Source organism: Dicentrarchus labrax, unplaced genomic scaffold (genome assembly GCF_905237075.1).
Source record: "Dicentrarchus labrax unplaced genomic scaffold, dlabrax2021, whole genome shotgun sequence".
NCBI lineage: Eukaryota > Metazoa > Chordata > Actinopteri > Moronidae > Dicentrarchus > Dicentrarchus labrax.
Window position 1 is genome coordinate 7,472,219 of NW_026136714.1, and position 25,217 is coordinate 7,497,435.

The 25,217-nt window shown below is 41.9% G+C and overlaps 1 protein-coding gene across 3 annotated transcripts in view; it reads right to left on the reverse strand.

Annotated features, from left to right (window-relative positions):
* The window catches only part of adgrv1 (adhesion G protein-coupled receptor V1), a 110,543-nt gene that overhangs the window by 65,171 nt on the left and 20,155 nt on the right, over positions 1-25,217 (reverse strand). For 2 of the 3 annotated variants that reach the window (XM_051423724.1, XM_051423723.1), the window contains exons 10-52: positions 24,111-24,437; positions 23,391-23,567; positions 22,747-22,970; positions 22,376-22,408; positions 20,939-21,065; positions 20,593-20,778; positions 20,198-20,378; positions 19,472-19,635; positions 19,258-19,381; positions 18,868-19,128; positions 17,604-17,730; positions 17,251-17,474; positions 16,318-17,052; positions 13,870-14,243; positions 12,969-13,148; positions 12,407-12,587; positions 11,952-12,145; positions 11,703-11,832; positions 11,338-11,418; positions 10,418-10,557; positions 9,933-10,298; positions 9,528-9,771; positions 9,197-9,412; positions 8,881-9,096; positions 8,531-8,775; positions 8,235-8,416; positions 7,624-8,122; positions 7,186-7,495; positions 6,774-6,983; positions 6,037-6,167; positions 5,713-5,812; positions 5,400-5,579; positions 5,119-5,282; positions 4,758-4,845; positions 3,669-3,747; positions 3,433-3,571; positions 2,553-2,694; positions 1,544-1,809; positions 1,203-1,378; positions 896-1,023; positions 576-757; positions 293-439; positions 135-215 (exon numbers count right to left, since the gene is read on the reverse strand). In XM_051423724.1, coding sequence (XP_051279684.1) covers positions 135-215; positions 293-439; positions 576-757; positions 896-1,023; positions 1,203-1,378; positions 1,544-1,809; positions 2,553-2,694; positions 3,433-3,571; positions 3,669-3,747; positions 4,758-4,845; positions 5,119-5,282; positions 5,400-5,579; positions 5,713-5,812; positions 6,037-6,167; positions 6,774-6,983; positions 7,186-7,495; positions 7,624-8,122; positions 8,235-8,416; positions 8,531-8,775; positions 8,881-9,096; positions 9,197-9,412; positions 9,528-9,771; positions 9,933-10,298; positions 10,418-10,557; positions 11,338-11,418; positions 11,703-11,832; positions 11,952-12,145; positions 12,407-12,587; positions 12,969-13,148; positions 13,870-14,243; positions 16,318-17,052; positions 17,251-17,474; positions 17,604-17,730; positions 18,868-19,128; positions 19,258-19,381; positions 19,472-19,635; positions 20,198-20,378; positions 20,593-20,778; positions 20,939-21,065; positions 22,376-22,408; positions 22,747-22,970; positions 23,391-23,567; positions 24,111-24,437 — 8,661 coding nt within the window. The remainder of the gene's footprint in view (positions 1-134; positions 216-292; positions 440-575; positions 758-895; positions 1,024-1,202; positions 1,379-1,543; positions 1,810-2,552; positions 2,695-3,432; positions 3,572-3,668; positions 3,748-4,757; positions 4,846-5,118; positions 5,283-5,399; positions 5,580-5,712; positions 5,813-6,036; positions 6,168-6,773; positions 6,984-7,185; positions 7,496-7,623; positions 8,123-8,234; positions 8,417-8,530; positions 8,776-8,880; positions 9,097-9,196; positions 9,413-9,527; positions 9,772-9,932; positions 10,299-10,417; positions 10,558-11,337; positions 11,419-11,702; positions 11,833-11,951; positions 12,146-12,406; positions 12,588-12,968; positions 13,149-13,869; positions 14,244-16,317; positions 17,053-17,250; positions 17,475-17,603; positions 17,731-18,867; positions 19,129-19,257; positions 19,382-19,471; positions 19,636-20,197; positions 20,379-20,592; positions 20,779-20,938; positions 21,066-22,375; positions 22,409-22,746; positions 22,971-23,390; positions 23,568-24,110; positions 24,438-25,217) is intronic. The other variant, XM_051423725.1, reaches the window with a different exon arrangement.

The window sequence follows — 25,217 nt, forward strand, 5'->3', positions numbered from 1 at the left end:
AGCATGAAACAAACGAAATAACAGAACTGATATATAAGGCTTGAAATTGCTCCAATGAGGAGCAACTGTTTCTGTTTTTAATAATCTGGACATAACTGAAAACAAGTAAAGATCTGTGGAACGGTCAGCCTCACCTGGCTTGATGCTATTAGATAATCTCTGCCCTCAGTGGAGAAGTGTTTCACATCCAGAGCTTCAACACCTAAGGTTTGTTCCTATAAAGAAATCAGAGTGATAAATAATGCAGTAATGTAAACCAAAACATGATAGTAATGATTGGGTTCATACTTACCAATGTGACATTGAGGTCCTTCTGCAATTTGAAGATGCTGAGGTTGGCAGCAGGGGAGAAGGGAGGGCCACTATGTGTGATGCCTATGTAGGTAGAACCATTCACCGCAAACCCAACACAAGAGCTTGGGTCCTGAATCCTAAAAGACTGTAATGACCAGAAGACAGAGAGATTTATACTAACAATGTAATTTGCTGGAAATTAGCTAATTGTTATTTACTGTCAATTATATGTGTTTGCAGTTGGGTTATCATGTCCTGGTTGAATACTATTTTTAGCCTACCTCTACTGGCACATAAACTCCCTGCCACCGATACAGAGTGGCCAAGGTGTGGGACGATCCAACACTGGGTCTCCTGTCCAGCCTCATAGCCAGGAAGAAAGGCCCTTCTGGAATGGAGCACCAAGCAGAGGTGGGGTTGTCCTCAAAGCTCTGGTATACACCCATCACTGAGAGGTGACCCTCTGGAAGAAAAAAGGAAAAAAAACAAGAATCTTAATTACATTTGTCATGAGAAGGAAAGGCGGAATAAAGGAACAATAGAAGAAAAGAGTGGACTTTATGACCATTGGGGTGACATTTAAAACATTTATTGGTCTCACCAGAAGCAATTGCTGTGTCAGATTGAGTCTCCCATTCCACACTGACAGCTGACTCCAGACCATTACTGCGAGACACGGTGAGGAAGACTGTTCTGCCACCTTCTTCTCCAACCACTTCTGTGTTAGTTCTGTACAGAAAACATACACTAAATAAGACTACATAAACATGTTTTTGCATGAGTATGGTTGTGTGCTCCATTGTGTATTTATACACACTTTCACAACTACATGTGCATATAACCTTATGTACTGCAAGAGCTTATGATATTCAAAGACTGAGATCTTTTTGGTGCAACTGTATTGAGACCTGTTAATAGTAGGGCCAATGCGGAACAGGCCAGAAGGAGCTAAGTTCTCCAGGACAGTGACGAGAGTCTGCAGTTGGTCACCCAGACGTGCACCTCCTGTTGGGTTGGACAGCGTCACTGTGAAAGTTTCATTTGCTTCAGGCTCAGCATCAAGTAATGCCCGGATTTCCAGCATCTGAAACAACACAGATGAGATATTATGGTAAATATAAAAAATATGATATATGATATTATATGAAAAAACACTTATTTTAATTTACTCTAATTAACATGAGTAGTAAATGTTCTACAAATTGTAAAGCTTTGAGAACAAAACAAAAGACTTTGGACTTTCATTCACCTTAAATCTGACTCCATCCTCCAGTACCACAAACCCTTGTGCTGGCATCAAATCGCCCTCTGCCAGACTGCCGTTGGCATCTGTGATGGCAAACTGAACAGTTACTGTGCCAAATGTGCCTTCCTCAGGGTTGCGAACCACGTACAGGGTGGCCACACTCTGACTCAGCCCGGACACAGACGTGGGCTCCTTCAATAAGAAATGCTCGCTGGTGTTAAAGGAAATTACACCATGCCCATCATCACTGGCCAAGATATTCACGGTTGCTATGAAAAAAGGAAATTGATATCATAGTTACAGTAGGTGAGAATAAATTAGCAACCATTTTTATAAACGTAACAGAAGTTTTGTAATACTGAGTGTTGTGTTAAGTATAACAAATCAAATCAAGTTTATTATCACATAGACAGTACTTCGTATAGAACTATTCGTTTCTAAGTATTAGGACCAGTGGGCAGCCACTGTGCAGCGGCTGGAGACTAACTCCAGTTCTAAGCCAGTGTTCTAGGCCACTGAATTTTACCTAACATACATGTTTTGATGGTGGGGGAAACTGGAGCACATGTGGAGAACATGCAAACTCAGAAAGGCCCGAAAACTCTTGTGGCCTCTACCACCATACAGTATTACACTGTTTTTAGTTTATTTTACTGACATGAGTCATAACCCAAATTAAATGTAATCCTAAATCCTAATAAAATGTGTCAGCCAATCATAAACTTTCAGATGAAAATTAGCCTGTATGGCTAAATCTGGCACATTTACATGATGGACTCAAGGGCACAATTAATGTCCATTGTCCTTATTGAAGTAAACTTCAAACTTCAAACTCTTTTATCGCACACGTTCATAGTTGATTTAACTCCTAACCCTCTAAACCCAAATTCCACCCACATTTTTTTGTACATTGTAGCTGAATATGCAATGGAAGCTTATGTTCAATCGCTTATGCTGTTTGACTCAGAAACGCCATCAATACTATTGTATTAAATTCTTCTATTCGATCTACCTGTGGTATTGATGCCAAGCTCCAGCCCAGGAGAAGGCTTGGACAGGATGAGCTGGAATCTCTCAGCTCCTTCTGGAATGGCGTCATCGATGATCTGCACGTCCACAAACTTATGCCTTTCGCCATCAACAAAATGGAGCATCTGGATGGACAGAGCGGTTTTCAGTTTAAAAACGTCTTGCTACTACATGTCTGTCAGTTCATCCAAATCCATATACATGCATAAATTATCCACCCATCACCCACCAGGAATTATTTATTAAGACGTGCATGGACATTTCACTCTACCTCTACCGATCACTGTAGGATATATTGCCTTCTAAATTATGTCAAGTAGTGCAAGCTGACTGATTGGAGAATCTCTTTTTAGTAATTTGAAATGTTTCCATGCACACAGTAATGTCACTGGGACAAATATTGTGGGACATTTAAGCAGCAAAGCTAAAGCTGTAGTTATAAACTTGACAGAACAGAGAAAACTCTCCTTACACCAAACAATTTCACTGTATGAACCTGGACTGTGTGTTTTTGGATGTGTAGACGAACACAGAACATTAGTTAACATAGATTTAGATTAGAATTAGATTAACAGGAGATTTAAATAATCAATAAAGACACTGCTGTGCCTCCTGTCTAAATGTGCACAGTGGCTAAGTTAATGGGCCGACACTTCACCCCATTTCAATCTGCTTTTAATCAGAATGTTAATTTTTATAATCCAATCCAACTGATCCACGGATTAACCGCAGTGTGGTTTTAGATGAAGTCCAGTTGCCCTTGACTTGACTTAGATATGCTCCTAAAAGTATTATATGATGTGCTGTGTGATGTGTGGGTCTGTGATTTTATGTGTAATATTTGAATGCTGTGTATGGTTTACCGTTTCACTGGTATTGTAGTCCAGTCCCTGTTGAGCTTCCAGGTTCTGAGCATAGAAGAAAAGAGAGACATTTCCATATGTCCCCTTGTTCCTATAGGCCACTAGAGTCATTGTCCCTATTGTTTCGTTTACTTCAAACCTGCAAACCAGAACATATTTGGACAAGAAAAACCTTTTATTTATAGCAAGTGAAACTCAGAAGAAAAAAATGTGTTATTGGTGAGTGCATTTCTTACATGGTGTTTGTCCATTCAATGACTCCTCTAATTCCATCATTAGCAGCAATGGTAACCTCTGCTACCAAACCCTGGGTGTCTACGGAAAGGACAACATATGATAACTTTAAGACTGTCAAGTGTTTATAATGACTATAGTAAACGGTTTAGCATTAACATCAGGGCTGAAACTACAGTGCGGGCCAAGCACCAACAGCAAGAGGGGACTGTAGAGGATCTAACTTCCGTCATGGCACATTTGAGCGAAGGATTACAGCTAAGAAGCGTCTCCTGTAAGTGGCTTGGGAGGCTGAGAAGCCAAGTCTTTTGGGTGGACTGATTTATGACCCCCTGAATAGTTCTCCCATTCACTCTATGGCCAAGACACTGGGAGGCCAGCTACGGGTTTAGCTTGGCTTTCTCTCTCCTCACCACACAGTGCTACTCGGCTCCCACCAAATCCCCAGGCTTCCTCAATCATGGAAAGCATCAATCTCACCATCCAAGCCACATAATGACTGCTGCCAAAAGAGCGGCCGTGTGTTTACTGTACGTCTCCATGCAGAAGGCTGATAGTATTCTGGGAGCCTCCAAGAGCTGCTCTGCCTGTAGTGTTCTGTCTACTCATCACTTTCTAAAGTTACTCATTCATAAAGTGGACTGTGGTTTGGATTATGCAAAAGCAGTAGCTGTAACTACCAAGCTCTGTCATGGTGCATTTTGACAGTCAACAACAATGTTGTAGTTTAATGTACCATACAGGAATATTGCACATCAAACTATACGCCATTTTAGCCAAAGCTTGTGAAGGTACAGAATGTATTTTACCTGGCAGTGTGCAATACGCAACCTCTACTCATCAAACAATGGTGAGAAATTGAGGAAGGAAAAGAAGATTACATAAAATTACAAATTCTATAAAAAATGCAAGATGCATGAAGAAAAAAAAGTATGAGAAACAGAGAGAACCAATAACGAAAATCAACCAAGAATATTACCTGTAATTTGACACTGTAATAGCACAACTGTATATGATGGCCAAAGGTGATGAAAGAACTTCAGTAACAATTGTCATACAGATCAACTCTGAGCTGCTAAATTGCTCCATACCTAGCTGGGGAACAGTGGCGAGGGTTGTGATGAGAACTGCTGATGTTATGTTGACCAGGAAGAACTCCTGCAACTCTGGGATGTCGTCCTAATAAAACAGATGAAAATCGAAAGCTTTAAATTCCACATTCCACTGACAGAGAATAAGAACTTTTATTTTCATTTTCATTTTGTTTAAACAAGTTAACACTGCAACTACACAAATTATGCATTTGTACCAATCAGAAAGAAGTAAAAAAAATCAATGACGAAGCACTGTGAAAAGATAAATTATGCCACAATGGTGTGTTAAAAAACAGTCTTCTCTGACCTATTATCTGATGTATCAAGTTTGATGGACAGACAGAATGGAAGACTTTACCTCCAATATGGTGACAGGAATGGCGACAGAAGTCTGACCATCCTGAAGGATTACAGAACCAGTACCAGAGATGAAATCTTGTCCTGGGTCAGCAAGAGCACCCTCTACCTGGGACAGGTCTTGTAAAGAACCTCTTATAACCTCATAGGTGATATTCACCGCTCCTATGCACAAATGTTTAGGAATAGTATCAGTTACAAGGTAAAGGATTAACAAATTAATCAAAATATTGCTTAACACATAACAAATTGAACGAATCAATTAAAAGGGAACACGCTGACCTGAGGCTCCAAACTCTCTATTGACATAGATGTTTACAGTTTGGTCCCGTTCCTCTGCTGTCACCCTAAGGGATGACGGGGCGATGGTCAGCACTCCATAAGGCTCATCGCTGGTGTCCACAGTAAGTACTGCCTCACTGCCCTGAACATCCAGGGCGGCATGGCCTGTCACCACAACACCTGTGTGGAAGTCAGAGGAATGTTAAACTGTTTAAGAATTCTGACTAGGGTTATTTTGAGGTATTTGTAATTTCTTCACAAAGATTTCATGCACAATTATCAACTACACAGAGGGTAAGAGCAGATGCATTACCAAAGGTTTGTATGTTGGATAAGGATACTTTGTATTCATCTTTGTCTTCTGGTGTGGCATCATCAAGGAGCTGCAGAACTATGGTGTCATTTAGTTCTCCCTGTAGGAGACACACCCAAAATACTTAATTACAGCTGGAGACATCAAATTACAGCTGTAGCCTCTAAATATAATCTTTTTTAGTTGATTCTATAGGTTCTGAGGTTGATACCTTCAACCACCCTGCCAGGAGAACAACAAAGTCTGAATCACAATACTGTTCAATAAATGTGTTTAACTGTGACCCCACAATAAAATGTTCAATGATCTCCATTGAGTATTTACCTCAGTAAAGAAAAGTGTCCCTGAGGTTTGGGTGAAGGTCCGGGGTACTCGGGGCCCTTGTACAGTCCAGTCCACAGTGACATTACCCAGACCAGGAGCTGTTCTCAACACTAACAAGGACAGCCTCTCACCTGTAATATGACATATAATACAGTCAGTTCTAACACCTAATGCAATGGCAAGAGTAATATAGATTATACCTAATTTTACCCTATTTCTTGGTTGACAATGTGTGAGTAAGTTTTATGCAATGATGGAATCAGAAGACTCAGAAGAAGATCTATTATGAATACATAAGCCCTTCCTAAGCTTTACATCAGTCTAAATTCTACATTTCACCAATGTGAATTTGCAGATGACCATTTCAAGTTCAAATATAGGCTTGTAAAGAAAGATACATGTATGGACTTCTAATGTGAATGGCTTTTCTTATACTGGAGATGCCACTTGAGGCAACTCAAGGTCTGTAATTGTATGGATTCTACTCAGGGTGACTTCAACCACTCATGCATACCTAATTTCAATATAATGACAGACAACCACAGGGCCCACCTGTTGCATGCTGCCAGTGCATTCCCCTACGCTTTCACTCATACATAATTAGAAGACATCTCTAGTAACACGGACAGTTGAAAAGGTTTAGATTGCCAGGTATGGCGGTGATGATGTGCTTATACATACTTACTATAGAGTGAATATCCAAACACATGCACATATAATCAAAAATAGCTACCCACCTTCTCTGGCGATGACAGACCGTGAGGCTGGATGGAATCCTACTATACCAGCCACATTATCATTAGCCAGTATTACTATGGTTACAGTGTCAGAGCTGGGCAGGATTCGACTTCCTCCCTCTGTATTAACGAGACCGATCATGAGGTTCTCGTTGTCCTCTGGCTCAATATCATCTCTGATTACTATCTGTATTGTCTTCTTTAGCTCACCTGTAGGCAAAGAGGAAAGCACGTGCAATACTGGTTAAGTACACATGCTAATGTTCTTTTAATTCTCCTCACTATTATATATAATGAAAGCAAACACCTTTAAATGTCATGTCTAGAACCCCAAGATACACTGGACCAATAAGAACTGCTTAATTTGATTCTGAGATGTTGGTATTGCATCATTCTTGTCTGATCCACATACCATCAAAGACCAGAGTCCCACCAGTCCCAGTGAAGTCAGCATTTGGTGTGGCCTTTCCTCCAACAAATCTCCACTCTACGGAGACAGTGCCCAGATTCCCTCCTCTCCTCTCTATAACCAGGGGCACCACGACCGCTGGCTCTTCTCGAACCTCCAGATAGAGCCCGTTGTTAGTCGTGTTGGGACTGAGGCTGTATATCAAAAACACGCCAAATGCATCTCCATTCATCCCTATAGTGACCACAGCTTTGTCTGGCTGGCCAATCGAGGGCAGGTTCTTCGGAGCCACGGTCAGATTTATCAGCTCTACCTTCAAACAATAAATGGCAAAATGTTTTATTTGTTACACAGCTTACCTTAAACCTCAGTTGACAGCTAAAAAAGAATGAACGTAAGACATAAATAACACAGGGCAATATGTATGTTATTGGGCTTTACCTTTAAGATCTGTATGGAGAAGCTCTCATCCATTTCAGGGAATTTATCAGTCAAAATTGGGACTGTGAGGTTGGCGACCCCTGACCGATCGTCCATGAAGGCACTTTGAGCTGTCACAGGCATGTAATCACTCCCTGCCTCAGCCTGGGAACTGAACAGGACAGCAGCTGCAGTGACATTTTTTACATAAGTCATAACCTGAGATTTGGAGGTCAGCTGGTCAGCCCCTGAAGTCACCCAAGTGCAAGACGGTGGGGTCGCCCCTGATGACAGAGAGAAGGCCTGGCAAGCACGCTCTCTCAGACAAGCTGCAGCACATGCAGCCAGGGGGTCGCCCTGACCAGTGATGTTAACTGTTCTAAGCGGGGCAGTGGATGGAACACCTGGTTTTGGAAGGTCATAGTACATTAGCAGGTTCTGGCCATCAGCCTGAGCCAAGCCAACAACGTCAATCTCAGAAGTGCTGTACATGATCTCCAAGCGACCAAAGTGACCGCCTCTGGAATAAAGACAATAGAGATGGTAAAGAGGGTTTAATGTGAGTAGGAGTAGGCACACAAAAAGCTTTAAATAAAACCATTATTCCAGAAGAAAACAATAATTTAAAGTACCTCCTGCGGACAGTAACATTGGCTCCATAAACTCCCTCCAATGGCTCCTGAATGCGGTAAACAGACTGTTGAAAGTAGACTGTTCCATATGGGTTGTCATTGGCAGGCACTATTATGTTAACAGAGGTATCAGCTCCAAGGTTTCCTCCATTACTGGCACCAGTAAGCTCCACCTTAATTATCTAGAAAAGACACAGAGAGTGTAATACAAATTGCAACTAAAACAATGGAAAATATTTCAAAGAATGTATCATTTCACATAATTCACAAAGGCATTTTCACTGTCAGTGTCTTACCTCTGTGATTTCTGGTACATCGTCAGCTAAAATCTCGACTCGCAGCGTCTTCATGGTCTCTCCAGGAGCAAATCTCACCTCTCCCGATGTGGGTCTGATGTCCCCCACTGCTAGTTCACCATTGACAGTGGCCTGCCACTGGACTACCACTGTGCCAATAGTACCAGCATTACGCACTATAGGCAACGTGACCTCAATGGAGTTAGATCCTGGTTCCTCTATGGTAACTGGAACAGCTTGGAAGACTGGGTGGAAATACAGTAAAGTGAAAAACTTATTTTGGCTTATCAAATGGTCCAAAATAAGATAAATAGATTGAAACATCATAATCATGGATAATGCCTACTAACCAAAGGCACCGAATGGGTCATCAGAAGGCAGTATGGTGATGATGGCACGTGTGAGCTCCCCCAAGAGAGCTCCTCCGGTGGTTTGGTTGATCAGCTCAATGAGAAAGGTCTCCTCCAGCTCAGGGACCATATCATTGATTACATAGACGGGTACAGATTTACTGGACTCTCCCTCTAGGAGGACCACATCAGTGGAGGCTACGCTGTAGTCTTCACCTATAGGATTACACACATGCACATACATACATGGTCTGTCTTCCCACACATAAATCATAGAGAGAAAAATGTAAATCCATGCTCCGTGTAAAACACTTACTGACTCTGGCGGTCAAAGGCACTGCTCTGAACTTGACTGAAACGTCAGCAAAAATCCCACCAACACGTGTAACATTTATTATGGGCCCAACGTAATGCTCAGCTACACTGACAGCAGAAGCCGACAGCTGGAGGACTCCAAAAGCATCGTCGCTGGCCTCCACTATCACCTGGGCTACAATGTCAGTGCTGGAGCCCAGAGAAGGGGAATTGGAAACTGGAAGGAACAGTAAGAGTTTAGTGTGGTATGGTTGAAGTATCACTATATATCACTTAAATGATTTTTTTTTAATGTAAAAATCTCCCACTCAGTGAGAGTGTCAGTATCTTACTGAGCCTCTCCTGCTCTCCTTTGATGAGTTGAACGCTGATCAACGTCACGAACACTGACTCGTCTCTTTCTGGATCCTCATCATCCAGCACTTGGAGGGTGATGTTTGCTTCACTCTGATTGGCCAAGAACACAACAGAATCCAAGAGGGGAACAAAGTCCCGCCCCTCAGTGGCTCGGCCAACCCCGGGGGTCCTGTAAGGTTCCGGCTGTGCCTCATTTAGTGTCCCATATGTGACTCGCACCTAGACAAAGAAAATCATGTAATTTGGTACATCCATCTACCACATGTGGGGATCTGTCATTCTGGTTTATTTATGTATTAAAAATGAAAGAACAGAATCGTAAGTGGCTTGAATTTCTATACTTCCTATTAACTTTCTAAACCGTCTACAGTGGGACACACCTGACCCATCAGGCCTCTCTGTCGCAGGATGGTGAGGGAGACAGTTGAGTGGGCTTCAGGAAGTCGGACAGACTTTGTTACATTAGCAAATACAAAAACACCATAAGGATCGTCGCTGGCCAGCACAGTCAGAGTAGCAGACGTCTGGACACCAAGACGACCATGGGAGACGTTAACCAAGGACACGGTGAAACTCTTGTCCAACTCAGGTATCTCATCCTGAGCCACACTGATGATGATGTTCTCTGATGTCTGACCTACACCAAAGGTGATGTTCCCAAACCTGCTGAGGAGCTCCCCCTCAGAGCTGGGATCAGCCTCCCAGTACACAGTTACATTAGAAAGGTCACCAAAGTCCCGATCCACCTGGGGGCGAGCAAAAAGAAAACAGCATGATGATGAATGACACTTGACCATATATTGTATTAAAAGAAAATCTATTTCCCTGGGCCTCACTGTTTTTTTAAACTGTGTATTACACTGACCTGCAGGACCACAGAGCTGCGACCATCCTCAGGTTCTGTCCCATTAACTGACAGGGATTCAGGACTGAACTGAAACACTCCATGGGCATCATCAGAGGCAGCGATGGTCACAGTCACGTGAGATGCAACTCCCAAGTTGGCTACACACAAAATACAGATGACCCTGTGTTACTTTTTAAATTTTGGTTGCATTTTTAAGAGTTCAGTTTGAAGTACCCAATGGTCAGAGAAGGGGGAACGTAAATGTTGCCTTTTAATCAATCCGGTGATTTTGACAGAAATAGTCCAATAATAATACACGCCTTCTTACAACTACATGTAATACAATGGTCAAGAGCATCAGATTGAAATGGCAGCTTCACACAGTGTGGATGACAGCAGCCCAAACGTAGTGTAAAACACTGCGGTCTCTGACACTTCAAGTCAACCACTTACCCCTACAGTCTGTGAAAGGTTTGCTTGCTTTTCCCACATTACTCTCCTTGGGTACTTCTCACAGGGGTCACAATACAATGTAAATACCACATAAAGTTAAACACACATGCACATGCACACACAGGGGTGATTTTTTTGTGTACTATGCCTGAGTAAATTCATATCTGAGTTAGATCAACATGTCCAATTCACCCTAGAATTTCAGTTACAGGTTTCAGAGAATGGTTTCCCAGCGATTATGGCTGAAATAGATTTACATAATTCTATCCAACCAGCAAAAAACATATTATTCTGAAAGAAAGATATAGTACATTATATTTAAATATCAGAACAAAATATTGCTTGTCAGCAGCAACACTCCACTTGATCCCTAATATAACTTGACTTTGAGATATGTAACCTTAGGGAGTGACAAATTATCTGGGTGTGGGGGTGAAGGAATGAGACAAAAGGCTTTTTGGGGAGTAAAGGAGGGGGATACTTACCATGGTGGAGATAGGATGGAAGGAGGAAGTCAGTGTCACTCTCCCCACTACCACTTCCTTCACTACGCAGAAACTGATCCACTGATGGATCACACACGAGGATCAAACAAGTGTCACACCAGGTTAGAATCACACCAGAAGAGATCGAAGAGCAAATTGGGAAGGAGAGTAGGTAGGTAGCCACGTAGGTAGGTAGGTATGGGAAAGCACACAGGAGCACAGCACACAAAAACAGCAGGGCAGAATACAGCGTCAGTTCAGCTCTAAGCTTCTAATGAAAACGTACTGAATAATAACTGTGGAAAGTAGTTCTAGGGCTCAAATTGTGACTTTTACAATCATGATTTTGTCCTCAAATGTCTCACCTCCTCCTTCAGCATTGTAGAGCTCCACTCTAAAAATCTTGTCCAGCTCAGGGACAGGATTGTCTACGATCGTCACAGTGATGAACTTTAACCTCTCCCCTGGAAGAAAGTCCAGCATGCCCTCTGAGTCCTGTCGGTGGAACACAGAGAAAGAGGAAAAAATTATTTTCCTTCATCTGCTTCTTACTTTATCGATACATCATCCGGACGTATACATCAATAAGATTTAAGACTTTACTGGAAACTAACCTCATAGTCTTCAGGGCTGGACGCTGTGAAGGGTGTTGTCCTGTATCCTACCATGACCCTTCCCAAAAGGCCCTGGGCCCTGGCTACCAGCAGACGGACTTGTCCATCTTCCTCATTAACAGTTACGTGGGCAGGTTCTAATGCTGGAGAGATCAATCCCTCCACTGGAGGGCCGAGTTGGAACTGTAGCAGGCCTAGATTAGGGAAGGGTGTGTGTGAAAGGAAGTAGGGGAGAATGTAATGAGAAGGAAGGGAAAGGTGTGATGGAAGTAGGAGGGCAGGGAGTGGGGGAGCAATAATGCACATAAGAGGGAGAAGGAGAGAGAAAATGTTACTTGTATTTAGCTCACCCAATAAGCCACTTGTCAGAACATAATCTAATAAATGTGGATCGCATATTGCTAAAAATAGCAACACTGAAAGTTCAACAGTACTGTGGGCATGTGGGTAAATACCATAGGGATGGTCACTAGCTGTGACAGTGACAGTGTTAACAGAGTTATTTGGGTCGATGCTTGCACCACTGGTGGGGGTGGAGCCCGGCTTCCCGTCACCGGACTCTGCTGACACCAGTGTGATCTGAAAGGACTCTGCCAGCTCTGGGAGGTTATCATCTGACACCAACAGGTTGAGTACCTAACGGAAATATGTTAATATGAATATAATAAAGTTAATAATATTACAATTTGTTTGGTAAAACAAGGTCATAGTGTCTATGTTGTGTGCCAGAAGCATAAAGTATGAGCTTAAGCATCACCAACACCTGTTGACTAATCGATAAACTGACAAATAACCAACCACTAGGTGGGGCTGGTTGTCTAAAAACGTTGCATTTTGCGGACAACAAAATACTGCTGTTTAAAAGTATTTATGCACACTGTGTATATCTCACTTGTTTTTATCCTCTGTGCTCTATGTGATCCTGGATTTAATCAGAGGGGTTTTCCCCAGCTCATATAAGATCACGTTAATACAGGTCCAACCACTGAGTCACTCTGACACATACAGTACACACACCTCAGAGCGCTGTCCGGGCATGAAAAGCACAGCTCCAGTGGCATTAACAAAATCCTGATGGGCTGGCATCTCACTGTCCAAGCTATCCAGTTGGGTAACACTGTAGTTGACATAAACGTGGTCCAGAGATCCCCGCATACGCTCAATCACACAAGAGATAGTAGAGCCCTCGTCAGTGGTCTATAAGGACAAACAAGGGAATAAAAACATAAATTCATTCTTAACCACTGAGAGAAATGATTAATATTGAATACATCCAACTGTAGTAATTCATTAATTTAGTAGAATGGATAAATTAACTAGTCTTACTAATTCCAGCTCAGTAATAATGTGATTTAGAGAGGAAGCACCTGATAGCCCACATGCCTCCACGTCTATTTATCCCCAAAGGATCAAGGATATAAAGAAGACCCACTAGTTCTGATGGAATGCCATCCCCAGCCTTGCCACCTGTTGTGCTGATAGAAACTAGGAACTAGATCTCCCGTTTCCAGTGCTGGAACTCCTGATCCACTTCTGCAGGAATGCTCTGACTGGCAGGCTGGCTGCAGCCTCGCCAGCTGTCGCTCTACCTGAGAGGGGCCAACATGAGAGCCCACGCATCCAATCTTACTAAAAACGGAGAGCATGCTCTCCCTGCAGCCAGGCATGAAGACTGATGAAATATGCAGCAGGACAGGGACTGACAAACCAGTCGGTTTTCATTACATGTGTTACTATGTATATGTTTTCTGCGTGGATGCAACTAAGTGATGACAGTGACAGATGCAGCTGTAATAGTGGCCATGTAGACTCAGGCTTAGTCAGGTGATTATTAGTGTTTTTTATTATCGGTCTGGTTTACATTCCTGCAGTGTTTGTGAGGTGCTTATAGATGCTCATAGCAGCACTGTGCACTTACATCAGGTATGCAGGGACCGGTGAATCCAAAAAGCCCATTGGCATTGTCGCTCTTCATGACTCGCAAAATAGCAGTGGGTCTGGGGAAAGGGAGGCGCGCTCCACCATGAACTGCCACCAACTGTAGATAGAACACCTCCTCTCCCTCTTCCTCATTGTCATCCCTGACCTCCACCACAAACGACTTCTGCCTCTCGTCCGGCCGGTATCGCAGGTAACCTGAGATGTTACGCAGGTCTGTTTTAGCAGGCTGGGTGTGAAGCTCGTGGATGTGGCTGCGGTTCAGCTTAGTCCTGTACAAGCGAACATCCTGGAGAAGACCTGTGTACCGCTGTTCGCCCTCAGGATCTGACCCAATAAATACTGACGCAGGTCCTGGAGTAAAATACACAGAAAAAAACAGTGCAATATTTAATATATAGAGACAAAAAATAATGTATGTTTAAGACTGGGATTGGTTAACTACACAAGTAAAATCACACTAATTTCCTCAAACACAATTTACAGGACAGGAAATGACAGATCGATTGATGTTCTTGTACTCTTCTTATATTGTACAGTGTCTTTGAGTGTTCAGAAAAGCGCTTTTTAAATAAGATGTATTATTATTATTATTATTATTAGATATGTTGGAAAAAAAGGAAATATTGAGACTAGAGTAGATTAATGTGGTACTGGGTTATAAGCGGATATCTAACACACACACCCAGACCCACAGCTATCATACGTTCTAATTCATTAACTGTGAATGTAAATACTGTAACTCATATTTGCTTTATTCTGTTCCCTACATGTCAAACAATAACACTTTGTGCTGTACCTTTGGAGGCTTCATGGCTGCTGTACCCATTACATGGTTTAAAATGTAATGGTTTTAAAAATTCATTAAACTGGAAGATAATGGTCACCAAGTCTTAACTCTTGCATTGTTTCCATGATTTAAAAGTCACAGACTGACAAATTCGTTTAATAAAATTACACTAGCACATGTATTTTGATTTGATATAATTTAATTCAAACCTGAATCTATAATTGGCAATATTGGCAAATCAATTGCATCATTTTCACACTGATTATTGAGGCTATCTGTGGTATTAAATAACAAGCTATATAATCATATTATTGTTAATGGTGGAACACATTTGGTTGCTATGTTAGAGTGTATTGGGACCACAAACAGAGTCTTGATTAAGGCCACCAAATCCCTAGGTCCAGCTCTTTCTCATTACTCATTTATATACTTACACCTCTCGTGCCTATCGCTTCCTCTATTTATACAAAATGGGAGAAATGCAGGAAATCTGCCACACTGAGCAAGTACAAAGCTCTGACACAAAGGAATCCCTCTGTGTGTTGAGTTACCAGTAGCAGACAATAACACATGACATGATTGATGATTATGTATACATCTACTGTGACTGAAGTTAGCCAAAGAGCCATCAGAATACTTTCCCTCTGAGAGCTTTTGGTCCAATACAGGCTGCGATTATTGTCTCCATTAATTAGAGAGAAAAGGAAGAAAAGAAGATGCCGACTGATTCCCTTTAGCAGTAACAATATCCAGCAGTGCTGAGGCTAAGTGGTCACTCAAGCATTGCAGAGTCCCAGTAGTCCTGAACAATGAGCAAGTGACTGAGGTGAGTGTGTGTGTGTGTGTGTGTGTGTGTGTGTGTGTGTGTGTGTGTGTGTGTGAGAGAGAGAGAGAGAGAGAGAGGGTGTGCATGCATTGTGTATGTAAGAAGTTAAGACTTGTTGTCATTCCCTATGTTAACAATGAGAGAGACGCTTGAAAACCTGTCCCCAGACTGTCACGCACGCACACTCACACAAGCAGGTTCACACATTCATACATAGACTGCCAATGACATCACCATTACACGGACATGTGAATGGTATTTGTGCCTATCTGTCACTGACCATGGTGCTGAGACAGCAGTAAACAAAAAGTCTGGGCTTATAGGACAAGAAAGGATATTGGAAAGTTATAGTAGCCCTTTTTATCGCATGAAATAGTAGGGTAAACACATGTGCTACCAATGATCCTAATTAAGGTTTTGTTGGTGCTGCTGTGAAAAAAGTTAAATTTGTTAAAAGATTATTAAACAAAATATATTTAGCACTGTAAGAATTATAAAGAGCAACTTCATCATAGCTTCACATTACAACAAACTGGTAGTGTTAAAAGACAAAACAAAAAGAGTTGTAGAGATGTTTAATCTATGAATCTATCACCAGTATATAATTAAATTTTATAATTTAATGTGGAGTTTTCAAAGAGACAACTAACAGTGAACACAAGGAACATGCTTGAAAGACATGACAACACAAATTACAACACACATGCCAAACACAGACAAACTGTATGGACATATAGGAGCTGCAGGCACAAGCTGAACATAACAAACATGGACTATGCTATATTTAAAAAATCTTGGATATAATAACTCACCATCAGCGATGCCCTCTCCTTTGATGCTTTTCACTCCTCCAGGAATAGGGTTCCCATCCAGGAAGAACTCAATAATCCCATCATCAACAGTTATAATCACATGTAACCAGGCACCATTCTCTACAAATTTCTCAGCACTGGCTCGGGCCACCTGGGAACTGTTTGATCCTATCACTGTATAGTACAGCATCACCGTGACATGAGACTCATTGGTGTGGACCTTCACTCCATAATACAAGGTCCCATTCCTGGTTCCTTTGCAGACTATGAAGCCGTCAGTGTCTGGTCTGGGCACTAGCCAAGCAGAAAAGGTGAAGTTGCCAACAGCAGCAGGCCCATCTTCAGGGAAGATGGTCCCATAAGCTCCTGGAAGCCCGGAGAAAAACCACGTGTCAGTGGCTGAGTGGTGTCGCCTGGCATGGGGCCTAAGCTCAACCTCGTCTGGGAAGGAGGCTAGAAGGAGCAGGTCATCCATCAGAGGAAGCCCCTCTGGGAAGCGGCCAGTAACAATCTCCCAGGCAACGCGCACATCACCAAAAGTACCCTGCTGTCGGAGGATGGTGAAGGAAGTGACATCAGCCATATCATCCTCTGAGAGTACATCTTCAGCTACTTCTTGGTCCAGGTTGCTGTCCGCGATGGCAAAGACACCAAATGGGTCGTCATTGAAAGGGATGAGAACCGAGGCATTCAGAGAAGTCTCAGCTAGTCGTCCACCCTCCCCTGGGTAACCACCTTAAAGAAAGTATGAGCAGACAAGACTTATGAATCAAATGAATCCTTCTTTGTCATTTTTGTCAGGTGAAATTTCATGCTAAGTATAAACTCAATGATAGTAATTATTTGTTATAGCAGCTGCAGCTCTAGTGATGAAGGCAACTTTTTACATTTCTCTCAAATCTGACAAATATGTCCCTTTTATCTTGAACTCACCTGAGATATTAACCAGCCTGAGGACAAAGAATTCATTGAACTCTGGAAGCTTATCTGAGATGGCCTCCAGGACAATAGACTTGGTCTCCTCCCCTGTAGTGAAGGTAATAGAGCCAGATGTGTTGGTAAACTCTTGGTTTTCCTCCAGGGGAGTCACTGAGTCGTTGGCAAACAGCTGCCAGAAGACTGTAACGTTACCAAAATGGCCCCTTGCACGCAAGACACTGGGGCAGAAGAGAAATTAATAGAAAGAGAAATAATTTTAGTCATAGAATACATGTGAAAGCTTTGTATCTCCAAAATGTCAACTCAAAAAACATGAATGAAACATGAATTAAAGACCTGTTCCTTACAAAAAATTGTTGGTCTTGCCCTCTTCAACAGGTTTCTCTATGGCTTCCAGGGAGAAAATTCCATTGGCATCATCATTGGCCTCAATCACCACAGTGGCTGTGTCTGCTCCATAAACAACAGCATCACCTGTGTACACATAAATATTATGAGGTTAGATCAGGACCTATGTGTTGATGTTACATTAGTGATTTTGCAGTCTGTACCCTACAGACAGACAGACAGACAGACAGACAGACAGACAGACAGACAGACAGACAGACTGACTGTTGTCGATAGATAGACTGTGTTGATAGATAGATAGATAGATAGATAGATAGATAGATAGATAGATAGATAGATAGATAGATAGATAGATAGATAGATATGCCAAAGAGACTGACTTGGATTGCACTTGCTATATTATTATTGTAATGCCAAATTTCATGCAATAGGGGGAGGCTGTCTCATTAACATAGCACACGATAACTATGGCAACCAAGCCCAGGAGGAAAGGGCTTCTTATTCATTAAAAAAAAAGCGTCTCTAAGCAAAGGAGTTAAAGTGAACAGAGCCAAGGACAGACCCTCAGTAAACCACAACCATTATATTTTTTAATGCACAAGTATGCAAATCTGCAAATTATTAAATAGGTAAGGTAAAGAGAATCAAGGTCCCAGTAGTAGTTTGATTGACTTCTAACATAAGGGTTATTGACTTTTAACACAACCACTATAAAGAACAATCCCCTGGCATAAACTAGAGGCTACCCCTTACTCGACTCTACTCCATGTCAATCAGTAAACAGAGAGAGGCCAGTGGAGTGGCCAGTCTTTGTGTCTTAGAAAGTCTGGAGTCTGGTAATTAAGGTCCTGTTGGGGCCCACTGGTCTTTCATTCCCATCCCTGACACACAATACTGGGATTAGGAGAGCTTTCAGTGTTACTGCAGACAATGCTAAACAACCCAGCTACTCCTCTCTGTTCACATAAAACTGGAATAAAGACAAGAGAGGATAAACAGGGGAGAAGGGACTAATGTTATTTTGAAATGAGGTGTGATTGTCTGGTTCCTCTACTATAAAACACACTGAGAAATGAGAAAAGCAAATGACTTCCAGCTGTTTTAATCCTCAAAAGGGAATGCAAATTATATTATTTTCATTATCTCAAAGGACCAACATATATGTAGATATGAGACATCCACTATATTACCTGACATAAGCAGTGATAATATAAAGTACAACCCTGTGCTAACCACTTGTTTAAAAGGAAGCCCAGAACTCACCAGTAGCATTGTAGAGAACAATGTAAAAGGGTTCATCAGTCTCCGGTATGTTGTCGTCTTCCACAGCCACAGAGATGTTCTTCATCCATTCACCCACGTCATACACCAGCAGCGTGTCATTACTCAGCATGGTGAGGTCACCTGGAGATGCCTCGCCATACTCTATGCGGTACATTACCGTGGCAACAAAGTCTGCCCGCCCTGCCCTCAGGACAGTGAAGTTGGCCAGGGCCCCTTCCCGAAGCCGCACGACCACAGGTTCTGAGGAGAGGGCGAGACGTAGGAGGAGAGCCAGGGAGGTGGCCAGAGAAAGAAGTGAATGACTGTAACTTTAATAAATTAATATACTATTAGTCTTTTGATAAACAGTATGCAGAGCAGTATCCTTACCAGAAAAGTAAATGGGGTCATCATTCTTATTAATCTGTAAATTGGCATTGAGTATGTTTCCCAGTCTTGCACCACCTGTAGCATTTAACACCGTGATGGTGAAATTCTCAATGCCCTCTGGGATCTTAAATAAAAAAATGAATTCAATTTTAAACAAGGAAATGTAACTCAAATTTGGATTGTGTGTGTTTGTGAGTTTAGCTCATCATTTTACCTCATCAGGTACAGAGAAGAGAGTGAGGTTTTTGAGGTACTCCCCTTCCTTGAAGGTGATATTTCCCTCAAGGGGGCTGACATCTCCAGACAAGGCTGGCTCCAAGACCCAGGACACTGACACTTCTCCAAAGTGACCCCTGTTCCTCACTACAGGGTACACCGCTGAAGGACAATCAGAATAGACAGAGAGGCTCTATTTAGATACTGAAACATTCCTTAAACTCATTAACTCTTGTGTATAGACTTTTCTCTTGACAAGCCTCTAGTCAAGGCTATAATTTTGGTATAGAACACAATAATAATGCATTTTTCTGGCTCACGGCTAAGCTTTTAGTTAAATAAGTCCTATATATGGCTGTAAGAGCTGGTGATACATTGACTAGAGACTGAGAGCAGCTTTTTGCTTCTTCCTTTTCAGGGGCCCTATTTCACATTGGGCTGTGTCCTCACTGTGTGAAGTCTAAACTTCCTGCTCTACAAGTTGACCAAATAAAAATTTATTTGAATTAACACATTCTTATGCATTCTACAAACATGACATAAATCTGTTTATGTTTTAATTAGCTAGCACAAAAACTCATTAAAAACAAATAAATTTAGTCCAGCTCATCCTACATGCAGACACATTTTCTGTGATTCACCCCAATTAGGTCCATTTTCAATGGGATACCACTTGACATGGAAAAGTATCACTATTATCTAAAGGACTGCTACTTCAAAGTACCCCAGTGCATCTCGTCCCCTTTGCTCTCATTGATGGCCACCGACAGTCCTGATTGGATGAACTCAATGACGCCAAAGGGGTCGTCGTTTTTCCTCACTGTGATGTTGACCTCCCTGTGGTTGCCTAGGCGACTGGGTGGAGTGCTGTGGCTACTAAGTACCACAGAGAAAGTCTCGTCCAGCTGTACACACACACATACGTACAAAAAAACACACACACTGTTTTCATGGAGAAAATACAGGTTGAAAGCATTATTTTGACTATTTAAGCCTATTGGAAAACTTGTTTTACTAGCTTAAACAGAAATCTACCACTATCAGACTGAGATGACTTATTGAATTAAATAGTTGTTATATAAACTTGAAAGGACAGCATTGGATTGACCATGTTCTTACCTCAGGCACCCCATCAGGCCTTGCCACCAGTGCTACCACCACCTCTCTCTCCCCTGGTTTAAACTCCAGAATGCCTGTGGCGCCATAGAATTCAGTGTTGCCTGAAGGCATTACAGCATATCGCACCAGCTGTTTCAGCAGCTGTCCCTGGGCTCTGACCACGTGCAGCTCCACAGCTTCACCTTCCTAAGTACGTTTTAAGTTTATGTCATGTGACCAGAACCAGAGACAATAGACAAAAGAACAATATGTGGAGTTAAAAACTTTGTAGCTCGTTGATTGTAGCTGGTTAGATAGACAAATTAAGAAAAATCTTACTTAAGTTGCAGTTTAAAGCAAGACTTACATTGATGAACCAGGGACCTCTGGAGGATGGGGAGAACTCAAAGACCCCCCCAGGGTCATCGTTCTCCACGATGACAATCTCTCTACTGGTGAAGCCAGCTTTCAGGATCTGATTCTCAACATTACTCCTGGGACGCATACACACAAATATAGTGCACAGTTAAGATGTGGCATATTGCTACTACATATTGAAAGGGGATGATACAGAGGTGTGACTGAAGATGAATCTGTGAAGATTGTGAGCTAAATGAGGTGAAGTAAACTGTCCTTTATATCATGACTTTTGACAAATATTGTTTAAAAAAGTTAATGTTCCTGATTTAGATTTGATGGGTATTGAGAATGGAGCTTTTGTCTTTTTTTGCATTTTGGAATATCTTTCTAAAGCATGGGACAGGAAGAGAAAAGTAACATGTGATAGATAAATTCCTCAGACTCTATTCTATGTGTGGACTGGATCAAATATACAGTGGCTGGTTTATGTCTATGTTGGGTGATGTTGATATATCGTGCTGTTAGATGGGGGTGGGTTATGTGTTTGGTTTATGTGAATGTTTGGTTTGTTACTTAATGAGATTGAATAATTCCATAAGGGATGAGTCATATAAATGACCAGAGACAAAAATAAATCACTCAGTAATTCAATACACAAATACGTACATAAAGAGTATTAGATCATAGTAGCAAGTGACCACTACTGAAACACACCAAAGTCATTATGCCCTCCCTAATAAAACACTGTGGAACTGCTTTTGGTGTAAGTATACGAGGCAGATGAACACCACATTACACAACCACACTGGGCAGCACATGAAAACTCTGACATAGACGTTTCTTGGACTTTTTCTTTTGTTGTGTGTTTTGAACTTCTGAAACATCAAGTGATACAACAGCTCAACTTTAATCTAAACTGCATTCCTTGTATTGTGTGATGCTAATTCATTACTGGCTCCATATGGTGAGCTCCTGCTGTTTAAACCACTTTTAATAACAATGTCAATCAACGCTATGCCTGCGTCTTTATTGCTCCACAGGGGTGTATATATGTGTGTGTATGTTGAGAAAACTGGAGCCAAGTAAGCATCACATAACGGATAAATTAGAGACAAAGACATGATAGACTGAAGCACTCCAAACAAACAGTCACAGCCGAGGCGCTGCATGCATACAAACACTGACATCTTTAAAAGGGTTCACAATCAAGCCTGGTTAAATTAGAGTGAAACACATAAAGAAGATTCTCTATTTACTCCCAAAAACCACTCTCCTTTGGGCTCACTTTTTTCACACCATCACTGAATCCCCAACCTCACCCCAGTCCCCCTCATCCCCACATCAACCAAAAACCCCAGAAATTCTGAAGTAGGCCCTTCTCTGAAAAACAAAGTCCTGATTCACACCACACAAAAGGCCCAGGTTCATTCCACTCTCCACTTACCCGAAGTACACTATAAAGCGTGCAGTCTCCACCCTGCAGGGGAGGAGTGGGAGGGAGAAAGCTGCCATTCTCATCAGAATATAGACTACCAGATGAATCAACACAGAAACCACTACCACAAACACACACATCTCCAAAAAACCAAAGGAGGGATGAGATGCAATAGCACCCACTCAGCCTTTCCAATCCCACTGGACTCATTGCATAAGCTGGCTCTAAAACATTACACAATATCAGCTTCACACTCTAAACCCCCAAAAATGATTGTATTACAATTACACTCATGAGCAGAACAGATGGTCTAATATGCCTTGATGATAATGAACAGTTATTGGTCAACTGTAACTTTTCCCAGGGTTTAAGATCCCTACCTATCCAGAGTGAGCAGTAAGGTCTCGTTGACTTCGGGGATATTGTCAGCCATGATAGTGAAGTTGATGGAAGCATCACTCTGCCCGGAAAGGAAGACCACAGAGCCACTTAGAGGCTCCAGGTCTTTCGCAGTTATATCCAAACTATTGGCTCCAATTGGCTGAAGACTCCAGAACACTTCAGCCCGACCGTCTGTCCCATCACGCCGCAGAGGGAGGCTTACCTGCAGCACCAAACATTATTAGAATTAACTTTCCATACACACTGTATGCAAGCTCACAATCTGCAAAAACAAGTGGAGTTTTCTAACTAGCAGCGCGGTGGCTGTAAAGTCAGTGATTAGAGACTCACTCAGCTACAGTGGAAAAAAGGAAACCTCTCTTTTTCTCCTACAGTGGTGGTTAATTTAGCACTTTATAGAGCATATAATAACAATCTCAGTTGTGATCCAAACTGAGATCTCCAACAATTAATACAATTTTACACTTACTTTCAGAAAATGATGTTAATACAAATTACGGTACATTATAGATATATATATTGCATGATACTGAAATGATAGTCTGAAAGTTAATAGAGACAAGCATCACAGCACTAATACTATTCTTGTGCACTACTGCTAAAAACAGAAGTCATATCTTACTGTGCTGGTATTGCTGTCCTCTGGTTCATAAACCACCACTGTGGTGTTACTCGTGAAGCCAATTTCCCCATTAGCAATGTCAGGGGTGACAGTCAAGGTCAGGTTTAGAAGTCCCCCAAACCTTGGGCTGTTTGAAGGAATTGGAACGTTGATATCAACCAGCTCCAGTGTATTCAGCTAGGGAAAACAGAAGCAACAACTCAATAAAAGAGAAGGCTCAAACAGGGTAACAAGGGCATATATGTTTATGAGAGGATGTTAAAAAAATAAAACATGTTACTATATTAACAGATTCATCAAAGATACAGCTCTGTCTTCACCATCTGGTGCTCCATTCACTCCTTTTATGTTTGTGCCCGTATGTGTTAAAGGGTTTGACTGAAAGTGTACGACATGATTATGGTTCTACAGAATGTGAAGAAGCCTTTTCTTTGGGAGCTAGGTGGTGTTGTTAGTTTGGACAGTTGGGCAAATCCCATAGCAACATGCCAGATTTGAGTGCCAGTGTCAAACCATTCACACATGCAAATGAGGTACTTAAACTTTGGATGGCACTGATTTGGACAGAAGAGCAAACACAAACAGAGAGAGCACATTTTTGGACATGCAAGCCAAACGTTGCCTGAATTACAACTTAGGAAAAAAAGTGAAAAAAAAATGGACAAAACATATTTCATCCACATGTGTTGCTTATGTGTAACTTGTTACCAGCCTTGTTACCTGTATTAAGAAATGAGCTCCATTCTGCAGAAAGGCATCATTCCTTATTGGCAATATGACGTGTACCATCCGCTCACGGGAAAACACCACATTAATGGACCTGGTAACATTCAGAACCTGGTCACGGGCCAGTGCTGGGTCTATTGGGCCTGCAGGAATGTAGAGAGCGGTGAGGGTCATAGTCACATCACCTAGTGTACCACCGTCTCGCAGGAAATTTAGTGACAGGAAACGGCCCTCAGGTTGGCTCTGGATGCTTTGCTCTTTTGCTGGGTCAAACCGAAAAAGCCCATAGACATCATCACTGTCCTGGATGTAGAACACAATCTGGGGGAGGAGTGGAGGAAGAACAGATGAAGAGTAGGAATAAATGAACAAATCAGCAAGTGAAAGCAGAAGTAGGCATAAGTTGCATTTTGACTGATGAGGAAAAGGTCCAAAACACATTCTCTGTATCTTGCAGAAAACACAGAACTTAGTTGTGGACTGGGAACATATATAGTTATGTTGATTCACTATAACCTTGTCACTTACTTATTGGCACATATAGCGTTAGGGTTAAAGCATCCATTAATCAAATTAATGCTTGGGTTCCAACTAATGATTACCATATATGTTCATATTTAAATTTAGTACAATTAGTTTTCTACACTTTGCCTCGAAATGGAATGGGAAGTTTGACACATAGGTCTTAGCTGCACTGCCTATAAGAGAGCACCTCTGGGTAATGTGCTGTGACGTGGAAGGTGACTGATCTTTAGGATGTTAGGAGATAATTGCAGTGACGACGGATTTACCATCAATTATTTTGGAGGATTTTGTGTGTATCCTGTTTTGGTGTTGCTAAGGCTGTGTCTTGGGTCATGAGAAGAAGAAAGGAGAGGTGAGGAACAGAGAGACGGAAGAAAACAAGTGAGACTGAAAGTAGTAAAACAGAGCCCTGAGCTAACTTTAGAGAAGCATCCTCTTTAATTAACTCTGCTAAGACTGTTTTAGTAGTTTTCATGAGCGTTTTAACTGAAGCTCATTCATTCCCCTGAAACCTACACTTGTTGGATACATTGCCTGGCATGCTCACAATAGCTGATTTACAGCTCAGTGTAATGT